At 36.1% G+C, this 13192-nt stretch overlaps 1 protein-coding gene across 2 annotated transcripts in view; it reads left to right on the top strand.

The window, feature by feature from the left end:
• Positions 1–2345, top strand: part of SYT14 (synaptotagmin 14) — a 59880-nt gene extending 57535 nt beyond the window's left edge. For both annotated transcript variants that reach the window (XM_051614857.1, XM_051614856.1), the window contains exon 6: positions 1576–2345. In XM_051614857.1, the coding sequence (XP_051470817.1) occupies positions 1576–1889 (314 nt within the window). In that variant the 3' untranslated portion in view covers positions 1890–2345. The remainder of the gene's footprint in view (positions 1–1575) is intronic.
• Positions 2346–13192: the final 10847 nt, after the last annotated feature.

The following is a 13192-nucleotide window of genomic DNA, read 5'->3' as shown; positions in this document are numbered from 1 at the left end:
CTGGAGTTTGCATGAAAAAGCATTAGGTTTGATAAAAAGGAGACAGTGATTTCTACCCAGTCTTCTATAACCTAATCGTTTGCATGATTCTTTCCATGTTGAGTGTGCTTCTGAACCCCGTAGCTAGAAGAGCTAAGACAATCCATTATGTAAGTGGTGTAAAAGATTACATAAAAACTGCACAAAATTTTCGTTTCAGTAAATTTTACCCAACAATCCTTTTGTTCAATCCTTTTTCTGACCTGTGCTGCTAAGGTTTTGTGTTCTTCCACTCCAGTGACTAGTGTTTCCTCTTAAACTTTAACCTTTGATCCTCTCTCACCCAACTATTGACATCTGGTCGTTATTTCTTTTACTGCTTTCCACCCCCTGTTGTCAGACGGACTGTTCTGTTGTCTAAAACACTTGATAGGTGGACAGGTTTATATAATCCGAGGTGAGTTCCTGTAGAAACTAATTGGATGTTGTCTTTTTCATGCAAAAGAAAACTTGCCAGCAGTAAAGCTATCCACGGCTGCCTACCATATTGGTTTATAAAAGTATATGTTTATTATTTGTGTCACTCTCTAATGCAAAAGTTGCATTTATCTCTGATTATGGATGTGGAAATTTCAGTGCACCTGCAAAGTGAAAATATTCAATGTGTTTCTGTTTACATAAACTCCAGTCTTTTAATAATATTATTCATTAACATGAATATGACAGGAATAAAGAATGAAATGCCAGATTGTTTTATATATACACTTCATATTTCTTAAAATCAGTAACTTCATTAAATGTCCTTCTGCAGGAGCATGGCTTATTGCTTCTAGCCAAATGAAAACAGAGCTTCAAAAATAAGGGTTTATTCCCAAACACTAACAGCCAGTGTGTGCTAACCGTATTTACTTCCATCAGCTTCTTAAATGTACTTCCTAAGCACACTGTACAAGCTATGTTTTAAATACCCATCTGGAATCATGCAAAAACCTACTTCTCTCGAAAGGTGCATTAAATTTATTTCTTTATGAATCTAGGGATTAAGTTGTTTTTTATGTTGTGTAAACTTCCACCTTTGGATGCACTTTGCTACATTTTGGCCTTTAAAATAAAAATTTAAAAACCCAAAGTGAGAACCACATCCATGCAGAGATTACTCTTAAGCATTTCATTCTGGCTGTTTTGATATCGTCACTGCAGATCAACTGTTTGTTTTTTTTTTCTGTTTCATTATTTGCCTTCATTCTACTTCGTTTATTCTTATTCTCTGAAAATTCAGTGGTATGCTTTACAGTGTCCTGGCTAGTTGGAGCTTGCTGAGTGTTAATGCAATTTAAGTTTGTTTAGACCAAATAAGGGGGGTCAATGGGAAAAGGATTATGCGGTATACCTTTAGCTTAACCCATTTATATAGTACTAAAGCTAGTTAATTTATTAGTGTGTTTGTAATATTTTGCTTACTTGTCATCTTTCCATGTGTCTAAACTAAGCTGTGTTCAGTCAGCCTGGTATACACCATATCCTTGTATCTTATAAATACCTCCTTCTCAAAAACTTCAAGATATCTGACATTCCAAAATATGATTTATTTTGTAGATACATATGTTAAGTTAACACTGCTGAACTCGATGGGGCAAGAGATGTCCAAATGCAAAACTTCGGTCCGCCGAGGACAGCCAAATCCAGTATACAAAGAAACCTTCGTTTTCCAAGTGGCACTGTTTCAGCTCTCAGATGTGACACTCATATTATCTGTATATAATAAGCGCAGCATGAAACGAAAAGAGATGATAGGGTGGATTTCCTTGGGTCTCAACAGCTCAGGAGAAGATGAACTCAATCACTGGACTGAAATGAAAGAATCTAAAGGACAGCAAGTATGTAGATGGCATACTTTACTAGAATCGTAATGGACTAGAATGGTAAAGTGATGGTTTTAAGGGTGTTTGGTCTTCAAGAAGATGATCGTCCCCAGTCACAATCAGCAGATTTCTGGCGGAAGTAAAAAATGAAAACTGAAGTCAACATTCCATCGTAAAGGATGCACAACATGCAACATGGTGGGATTTAATGTATAACCTTGACTTGTTAGTGTCAGGCACTTCTTGGTGTCAGAGAAGCCTTGCTGTACACAGATATGTTAGTGGTCCCTCTCCCATCCACCTGATGCTGTATTTGTTTGGGTTTGTTTTGTGGTTTTCAATTCAGAAACATTTTATATAAGGTTCTCCAAATTAATGTAAACTCCTTCTTGTCTACTTTTTGTATTGCTCTAATACTGTAGCTTCTGACCTGCCTGCATTCAGATTAAAGGTCAATAGCTTGCACTTCAAGAAAATGTTAGTGATCTATGGAGCAAAAGAAAAGAAAAATCCACTGGTGGAGAACACTTAGTAATATAGTAAATATTAATATAGTGTTGTTTTACACTGAGTTTCTTTCCAGGAGCTTAGTACAAGTAAGTTTGCATTTTTTGATATGCAGTTGGTTTGAAAAATACTAGCATTTGGGCATCAGGTGAGCTTTGACATCAAACTAATGTTTCTTAAATCTGTGACAGGAACAAGCTCTATATATGGCATAAACTGGGTTTTTCCCTCTTGCCTGTACTTCTGCCTAATCCAAAGAGACCAGATCATTACTTTGGTCCTTCCAAATCTTCTTAGACAGGTTGTACTGTAAAACTATGTAACTTTCTGTTGAAAGCACTTCCTGTATCCACGTATTCCAATGTAGGAAGCTCATGGAGCATGACTTTACTAAAATATATTTTCATTAAACAAATTGATACAGATTTATTTAAAATGTCCACAGTTGGAAGTTAGGTTGAACAACTGTGAAGGAAGTGGCATTAGCTGAACTTCTTTGAATGAGTGTGAAATACTGTGACTTTGGTTGAAACAGGTATCCATTTGAGTCTCTTCTGAGCTGTTGTAGGGATTACCATATGCCATTTGTTGGAAGTAGAGAGTAGACTGGGAGTTTTTACTTTTCTTCTTGGAGAAGAGAACATCAGTAAGTTATTTTTCTAGTGATTTGCCAGTAATTGAATGTATGTTCACACCCATAAAAGAAGTTTGCTTTGCTTATGTTCAGGTTGGGAAACACAGCTTCTAGTGACATAATTGAGAAGCCACAGCATCACAAAAAAGTTTGCCATCAGATAAACACCGATGGCTTCCACGGAAATTAGGGAAATATCAGTGCTTCTGAGGTTCCTGTTTGTCCCAGATATTTTAATGGGAATCACACTAATTTGCTGACTGCTGAATCAAATTTATGTTACTGATATTGTGGATTATTGAGTAAGCATATTTTTTTAAAAAGCTTCCCACTTCAAATATTCTTTTTGCCTGTAATTGTAAGTTTCATTTACTTTTATTTGTTGCTGTATGGAAAACAAGCAGGGTTTTTTTTTTCTTAGAAATGGTTGTGGTTTCTCACAAGTACGAGACCGCACTGACTGTTGTAGCACTTGGTGGGTAGAAGAGTGAAGTTACAGATTTTGTTGAGGATTGAATTAGTGGTAGCCTAGAGCATTCTCATTAGAACAAATGTTTTTCTCTTTGCTTTCTTTATAATACCTTTGAACAATCCTGGCTTTAGGGTACACAGACAGCAAAGTACAGTGAGGAGACAGTGAGTATGCTATAATAAAGTTACTTCACATGATTCTCAAATTCTCACACTACTTAACAATTTCATTAAGTCCTTTTTAAAGGATATTGTAATTCCACTTTGTGGTTTATTTTGTGCCTTTTGAGGGGTTTATTTGCTGAGCCAGGCTTTCAATTTTAATTGATTCAAAGATTTAAAACATTATTACAAGCTCTTTTTTTTCCCAGTATTGCGTGATACTTCCTTTACAGAAGCTTTATTTACTAAATACAAATAATACAAAAACTTTAAACAGGAGTGGTCTTGCAGTAATACAAGTTGTCTCTTTCAGTCCTTGCTGTTGCTCAGTTTGTGAAATGTAATGTTGATGTAGAATTTAGTAAAAAATCAATATTAATTTGATATGCATAAGGAAAATGCTCAAATTTTCCCCGTTTCCAGCTATTTCCTTATAGTAGAAACATTGACTTAAAAGCTGACCAAAAGCAGTTTTTTACTGGATGTGGAAGTGGTTTTACTCATTCTGTTTGTGGATATTTTGGTGCTCTTTCCTGAAGTTGAAATTTGTCTCATAATGATTGTCCCCTTGTATAAGTTTTGCTTTAAAAAGGAATGCATAGTATTTAACAGCAAAAACTGAAGAAATAATTCCAGTGGAGAATATACTGAACCATCACCATTGAACAAATGAAGAAGTCAGTTTGGGAGATTAAGCAAATAACCTCTTATAGACCTAAACTAACTAAACTGTGTTATGACTTGGGTTTCTGTTTGTGGGTTGCATTACTTCAGTTTTATATCTAACCAGTTAGATTTCTAAAACACTGAAATCTTAATTTTGATGCAGCAGATTTATAGTAGTTGCTGTTGGGCACATTTGGGAAGAGGAATCTCCCTCTAGATGATGTGACTTTTCCCAAGGTAACCAGATCCAGTCTGTGCTTCACAGAAGGAGATTTGACTTACTTGCATTTATACTGTACAAAGGCTGGGAACTGATTGTATAAAGAATGGAAATGAATGTTTAATTTAGAGGCATGGGTACATGGATATGCCATACCAAACCAGTCACACAAATAATGTGATTCACCCTGGGGTTTTTATAAATTCGTTATAGTACCAATAGCTGCCATGTTTTTTCTTCCTAGATCTCACTCTTATTATTTTTTCATTACTTTGTTTTTCTTACTGCTTTTTGCAAACCTATACTTTTTTATTTGAAATCTACCTTTAGATATTGGAGTTTTTTTAACCCAACAAAAGGGCTTATACATACAGTGTGTTTTTGTGCATTCAGTTAAGTCTTAAGCATGGAGCAGAATTTCTAAAGAACAACATATTAGCAAGGGGCATTTGTGTTTTCCTGTGCTTTTTTTTCCATAGCTTTTTATTGTTTACCTTTGTTCAGAAGTACAGGAAGTACTTGGAAGAGTTTATAAAATTATTTGATTACTTTTCTGTGTGCCAGTATACCACGTAGAGATTACAATTCTTGAACCGAATCTGTTTTCTGACAGTGTAGCCTTAAATAATTACAGAACAGTGACGTTCTTACAGGTTCTATTCTTGAGAACACTGCATCCTTTCTGCATATGATCTGTTTGGTTTAATGTTTAGAATATTTCACATAGGTCTTCCTAAAGCATTATAAATATGAGAAAAGTTGGGTAGTTTCTTTCTGTGATAACAGTAATGTTGTGAAAGGCAGTACAGGCAAGCATGAAATCACTGCAAAGAAGGATGAGAGGTTGTACAGCATCTGCTGGACATCACTATCTCCCACATATGTGGAGGCAGGGAGTCAGCAGCTTTTGTTTCCAGTTCAGTCAGGCAGCACAGGGAAGGAGAATAGTGCTGGTAAGATTGGGAGGTTGGTCCCTGTAGTGGTCAGGAGTTGAGACAGCCACGTAACCACACTGCAGGGTCTGACTGCAAAGGCAGAAGTTAGGCAAGGTGTAAATTCTGCTACTGGAGAAATACCATGTCATTTCTAAATCCAATTAAAATCTTTTAACATAATTAAGAATTAGATTTAAAAATATGGTGAGCCCTTGGAATAAATGTATGTGCTTTCAGTGAAGCTGGATATTGGGTATCAATTAAGAGAATACTTGAGCTGAACTGGCATTTATTGTATGAGAGATTTTCACCTGTAAATTTTTGCAACTATTCCTGATGGCAAATGCAGTGCCAGCATCAATACCCGGCCATTTTTCACACCTTTGTAGGGTTTTTTTTTTGTCTAAAATTTGTGTTTGTGTTACTGATGTACTCTCTTTTCTCCCTAATGATTTCCTCCTGCAAACTCCCCAACACCCTGAAAAGCTGTCTGTGACAGTCACTGGGCCTTAGAAGTCAAGTGCACTCTGCACCTCTTACAGTAAGGTACTAGTTCAAAATTTCTGTGACCTGTCCAACTTCCTAAGATTTCTGAAATGCAAACCATTGGTTCTATTATGGTTAAGCAGAAGACTTTTTTCTTTGAAGGGGGCATTTTGATGTAGGAATTGTATACAGAGTGCTCTTACACATACAAGTTCTAACAAAAAATCTGTGGTAAAATCAGAGACTGAGGTTTGAGGGGAAACCTTTTGGTTTGAGCTGTTGCAACTTGAAACTAACAGAATGCCCTTTCATTTAGCTGTGAGTTGTATTGAGCCCGTTACTTACTCATCACACTTTTTGGGAGGAAAAAAGCTGTCCTGTCTAAAGCAGTCTTTAAAATGATGATGGCTTGTCACTTGTAAGGCAGAATGACTTCCTCCTGAAGCTGAATTCTCATTATCAGCTAAACATTCATTCAGTTCTCTCACTGATGTGCATGCCTCTACTTGCCATTAATGTTAATGAGAGGGACACCATGGACATCAGCAGGAGAGTAAGCATGACCCTCAAAGTGTGAAGTGCAGTAGGATCAGTAGGTTAGAGCAGAGATACAGCATGGCACCCACAACAGAGTCAAAGATGATTTCAACTATGAACAGAAGTAAAAAAGCAAGGACCCAGATACTGTCAAAGACTTGTTATTTAATAATTATCTCTTGGTTTTGGTTCTTCTTTTCCTCATCTTCTGAAATGTTTTTAAAACTTAATATTAAAAATGGTAAAGCAATCCCCAAACATCTTGATCATTTTAACTGGAACATTCAGCAAAGTTTATTGTTAGAACAAGCCATTGAGAATGTTGTGTATTTCGGTCTGTTTAACTCAACGGCCAGATTTTGTATTGCATCACAGCTGGATTTCAGACTACTTTGTTCTGATGGTAGGTTTTGTGGGGAAAGTCACAGGAGTGTTTGCTTCTCAGTGTATCTGTGACTGATGAAGAGATGTCATCTGAGAGCAGAAGCATTAAAATAAGAGATGGCTTCAGACAGCGGCAGCAACAGTGACTCAAATTCAACTCTTGGAGCCTTGTGGCTCTCAGAGAGCCCTACTCAGAGGAACGATGTCACATGGACTGTGAGAGTTTATACATTCAAAGCAGCACAGGTCTGCGTGGGCACTTCATGGCTTCCAACTTAGTGTGTTTTGCAGCTGTAAGCAGGGTAGAAAGTGTTTATTTGCCTAGGATGAGTGGGGTGTGTGCCAGCTAGCCTACAGTGACATGGATTTGTTTAGCCTTAAGAACTTATCACTGCCCCTCCTTAATTTCAAGCAGGGTTTCTTTCTCCACCTGTGCAGAAATCTTATGCACCCAGTGTATCTGCTTATATTATACCTACCTGAATATGACACAGTTGTATTAATGCTGACAAGCTTAGTTCATATGGAACATGGTGTGGCTGAATTAAGAAATTGGTCTGGTAAGTGCTGGATCAGGTTTTGCTGTGCAGGCTTATGCTGGTATAATACAGATATATGACCTTTATGCAAAGGAATGTGCCAGGAGACAGGAAAGCAGGTAGTATTGCTCCTGTAGGAATGAAGGCCAGGAAACAACTGTGCCCAGAAAATGGGCGAGGGTGGCCTAATAGAAGAATTTGTTCACTTCCTTGGAAGCATATCCTGGTAGAGCTGGTGTAAAGCATCCAAAAGCTGCCTGTCTCTGAGGGTCCTACTTAGAGGAGCAGAAGCAGTAATATACTATTGAAGGAATACCTCATGGACATGCAGGGATGTAATTAATATCATCCTTTGTTCTCCTTTGTCTGAGGATGGGAGTCTTGCCCATTGTATCAAGTTAATTTTTTGGCGGTGTTTTGCAAATCCTGTGGACATTCACTGCATGCTAAGAATATAAAGTGGATTGCTTTTTAACTTTTGGTTTATTTCCAAAGCATGAGTTTGAATGAACTTACAGAATTAACCTAGAAGCATAATCAGAGCTTTGAGATGTAATCTCTAGGCCATAGCGTGAGCAAGGAGCAGGGCTTTGAACAAGTTTTGATAGTAAATTTTACAAATGGCTTATTAAGACATTTCAAGAACATTTCTGAGCAGTTGAATGTATTAGGGATATTTACAAAGAAGGACATAGAGCGATGATCTTTTCTTACTATACAGCTAGTTTGCTGTCCTTTCCAGTAAACCACAAGGTTCATCAGTGCTCAGTACTGTTTCGTTTACGGTAACTGTTTTTAATGTGATTTTCATGACAAAGTGTAATTAGTGAAACCTTTTATTCAATTTTTCCCTTTCTTTGCTTTTTTTAAGGAGAGATTTCTCCTTATATAGTATATATACTTTCTTACAGAGCTTTCTTACCTATTTTTATATAAGATGATTTAACAATATAGAATTAAATGCTCTATGAGCAAGCTATATCACTGTTACACAATCTAAAGTGCTAATATAATGACTAAGGGCCTGAACCTACTGCCTTTTACTCAGGTCCTGGTTTAACCATGCCTATTTCATGATGTGTAGTACCTTTCCCTGTAAGCAGTTCCATCTATTTATCCAGCATGACTTGGAGAAAGACACTATTAGCATGAATAACAGTGGTAAAACAGCTTCCTCTCCATTCCTACATCTGTCATGAGTAAAAGCTGCTGGCTCTGTCCCAAAAGTATAGATAATAGTTCCCTTGATCTTCAGTAATTTCAAACTTGTTTTCTGGTGACTATAAGCTAATAACTGATCTTAGTGAATACCAATATTGAATCATGCTGTTATCAGCAAGGTTATTAAAATGTGTTTTGCATCTTAATTCATTCTTTCATTGGGATATAAGGAATTGGATTTGTGAAACACCATATTGCACAGAGAAGCACACATTCGTTGCATTTTTAACAAGTGTGTGGAATATACAGGATGTAGCATTTTCTTGCATACTTTTATACTGCCTGGATGCCACCGATGCACTCGGTGCCTTCTTTCTTTTGTATAAAACTAATATGTAGAGAAAGTGAAGTTATGCTGTGCAAGCAATGTCACTGCAACTGAAGAGATGTCTTACCCTGATTATTTAGTCCTAGTACAGGGGGTCTCAAGTGGCAGTTCAGTCTAACACAATGAATTTCTTTGAATTTGAAGTTTTCCCCTTTCCTTCCTCACCTGCCTTCCCAAGAAACCTCCTCATGCAACTGTTTATTCTTAATTGATTCCTGTGTCTGATGTAAGTCACATGGTGTTAACCAAAGAACAAAGTCTGTTTCTAATTCTTTGGACAAACAATGTTTGGACTTGCTATTACTTAAAGACAGAAATGATATAATGGATCTCTTTGAACAAATATAGAATAAGCTTCTGTAAATGTGACTCACAGCTGAGAATTCAAGATACCTCTTTTCTGACTGGTTGTGCACTGTTGTGCCAGTAGCAAAGTGTTTGAGTTATATTTCTTTGTGCATTTTTATCAAAATTCTATAATGAGCAAAAAATATAAGTAAGTGAGTGCTGTCAAGTTAGCTTGTTTTACCCCTTTTATACCTATATCTGAAGTGTGCAACTTTGAAAACAGATTTGACTTTTCTGTGTCTGAAGTCCTGATATAATAAAGTAACTGTCTAGTGTATGCTGGTCTTACAGAAACAGACTTATGCTGCTTTGTAGGTGCATTTTCTACCAGTATCCTTTCATTGTATAGTTTATTTAATAGGACATAGTTTTCAACTACTGTTTCAACTTGAAATTCCTTAAATTTCAGTGCATGTGTAGCCTTAAATGTTTAAGACACCAAGCACAGTTTTAAAGGGAACAGGTTATATTTGCAGGTTTGGCACAGAAGTCAGAGAATTATTTTTATATAACAATCAAAGATTGTAGAAAATGAGTATATTGCAATCATGTTATCAGCCGTGCTTTTAATTATATGCATTTATTTAAAAGCATTTTTGTTGAAGTTTTTAAAGGTGAAACACCAGTGCTCATTTCCTTTCTTGAATTTGCTTATTTTGTTTTCATGTTTTCAGAATTCCTTGAGCTTCTTTTCTTTTCTGCTATGTTTTAAGTTGAATTAGCTCCAGCTAAAATTCTCTGATTTTTTTGTTTACACTTTGACAGTAACATAATTAGAGCTAATGACTGTTTGGAACTGTTTATGCAGCTTACTAAAGTCTGAGGACTTTGAAACTGTCATTATAATCCAGATGAAGACATACATTTCGTGGCATTTCAGTCCACAGCAGGTGAAGACAGGAGTTCTGGCGATGAATGTGCAGATCTGCATCTTGGATGTCAGATTATAAATCCCCAGAGGGATTTATAATTAAGTGTCACATTGTATCTACAGTATCTCCAGTTGTGTGTTGTCAGACACTTGTTGTTTTGCTTTCTCTATTATTACCTAGCAAAAAAACATTTTGTCATTTTTGTGCTACTGTGTATTAACCTTGGGTTTTCCAGTGATTAGTTTAACATTGTCAGTTCTCTTTTTGTAAAAGAAGCTGGACTTTAGGCATATGCATCCCGTTACTGTTCTGATTTTAGGGAGAGGCAGAATGCCTTCTGCTGGTTTTAGTTATATTTACCTGTACAGCACAGGTAACTTTAATCCCACGTTAGTTTGATTAAAACCTACTATAGTATATTTTCAAACCATGGATCTGTCACAGCATTAGTGACATGCGTCATTTTGGGTACATGAAACTTTGCAACTGTGTATTTGTATTTTGTTTGCTCTCTCTATTTGTATTGATTACTCTGTGAAATGTATTTTTGTCAATTTGAGAACTGGAATGGGTATCCTTTGGTTATTTCAAAGTATTTTCTGTACGTGAAACCAGCTTTTCACATGTGAACTTAATTGCTGGAAAGTGTTTGCAAAAAAAGGAAAAATCACTTTTAAAACCAGTTGTTGTCACTTTCCTTTGGAATTCATTAGACTGTGAACAAATGTAGTAGACTTCACTGTTCAGAAGATAGTAACACTTGGTCAACCATGTGGACTGCTGTCTGCTTTAAAGAGAAGAAAAACTTTTTAAATTTTATTTTTATTTTTTTATTTTGGCAAGCTAATTAATCCTAGCCCTTACACACTTCCTGGCTCCATTTCCAAATTTCCTAAGTTGCCCCAATTCCCTTTCTGTTCCTCACAGTCTTTGTTGATGTCATGAATCTTCTGCTTAGAGAATTTTAAATTAATCAGTGTGGTAACATTCTGACAAATATGATGTGTGTACTGGCAAATAAAGAGACACTCAGGTGATTGTTCTGATTGACTTAATACAGTTTTCTTCTGGGGTCATCTGCCATTCCTTCTGCTTCTTTATCCCACGTATTTATCTCAGAAAAGATCTAATCTATTTATGCTTAATTTCCACTTTCTAAGAAATAAGTAGGCTGAAATAATTGAGGTTTTATTTAAACATGAAAGGGCATGTTCCATAAGGAATTATTATAATTTTACTGTGACCCAGCTTAGGTCTTCTGTACTATCTAATGATTTCTGTGTTACATGCTAGAAAAAAGCTTTCAGGGCTCTCATGGAAGCTCTGCTTTCGGATGTGCCTGGATATATGTGCATTTTAATACATATTAGCATACATTAAAAAAAGAATTGGTACAACAATTAAAACATTTTTGCTATCCTGAAGCATGGGACAGTATAAATTCCCATTTCTGCAGATGAAAGGAGGATAGCCCAGTGATTTTTACCAAATCAAAGTGGAGAGAGGGGTGCATTTCTTTGCTATATGATCCTGATAATCTGGACCCATCTTCATCATCTCTGCAAATCCTAGGACTTCTAGTGTGGTACTTGCTGTAGTTAAGTCTGGCATTTTCAAAAGGCTATACACTTAAAAATAACTTGTCATTCCATATGGAAACTGGTACGTATGTGATACTTGAGAAACTTTGAGAGGAACACTTACATTGTGTCCATATTCTTTAGGTGTCACATGACATTTGATAACCTTGTCTGTCAGAAAAAAAAACCACAACAAAACCACGAATGTTTTTCTCTGGATCGTGTGAGATCTATTAAAAGGTGATAACATGAATTACTAGATATTTGTCTGAAGAATGAGGATTTATGAAGCTGTGAAAACAAGGCAGAATAAGTGAAATGGATACATTATCTGTATGGTGATAGTTGTTCACCATTTATGAACAGCCATTTTCTACTCACAAGATCACAGAAAAAAGAGTTAATACACTTGTGAATGAAATTCATCTTCCAGCTGCATGCGTGGCACCTTTCAGTCACCCATGTTTCATGCATGTAGCTGAGCGGAATTACATGTAGTGCTCATAGCTGTTAAATAGGGTTTTTTGTGCAACAGTAATTGCTTCAGACAGGTAGAGCCAAGTTACATCACTTCTGTGCAGATACACCTTTGCCTGTCAAAGGTTTTCTCTGATTAGTTGTCTTCATGTGGCAAATTCCACATTAGATAGTATTTAAAATGGCTTTGAACTCACTAGTTAGTTGTTTCCAAAAGCTCCCAAAGGTAAGGGCTATTTAGCATTTTTCCTTCTGAAATGTGTAGCATGCATTTTCTTTCTCCCATATTTTTGTTTTTTCCAGTCCAGCAGTGCAGGTCTAATTTAGTGTTCAATTCATATTAGCCATTTCATTTTACTTGTAAATTACTCTGCTTCCCCAAAATTAATGAGACTATTACTAAGACATTTTTTTACCTGCTTATCATTTAAGTAGCTACATCTTGGCATAGGGATTCTATAAACCAAATTTGCTGTTGTATCAGCATTAAGAAGAGTAAGGACAGAAGGAAGCAAAAAATGCAGAAATGAAATAAGCTCTCATCTAGTAAGATCATGCAACAAATCAGTTGGGCTTTAGATAAATGATTTATTATTAAATTCAAAACCTAATATGTTTGTGTGTCCTGAGTGTAGTTTACACTGGTTTGTTTTCCACTTAATTAGAAGCCTTACATTTCATCTTATTAATAATGAAAATCCTCTTGTCAAATTGTGTAAGATCTTGTTAAACTAATGTGTGTATTTTAGAAGCAGAATAAAACCTCCCCTCGTAGTCTATCTGATTATTTCTTTGGATTATACCAAAATGATGCTCTGCCTTTAATTTTGCTAGTGTGAAAGAAATAAATTTCAAATCATCTTTCATTCCTGGATGAGAAAGTCCAGGTTTCAAGAACTGTGATAAAGATAGTTCAATCTGTATAGCCTACTGTTTACAACTAAAGTTTAATTGCAAACAGAAATTCAGAATACCAGGCCAACT

The sequence above is a fragment of the Apus apus genome, chromosome 3, assembly GCF_020740795.1.
Source record: "Apus apus isolate bApuApu2 chromosome 3, bApuApu2.pri.cur, whole genome shotgun sequence".
Classification (NCBI taxonomy): domain Eukaryota; kingdom Metazoa; phylum Chordata; class Aves; order Apodiformes; family Apodidae; genus Apus; species Apus apus.
The sequence above is the reverse complement of the archived record's forward strand: the minus strand, read 5'-3'. Positions and strand labels throughout refer to the sequence as shown.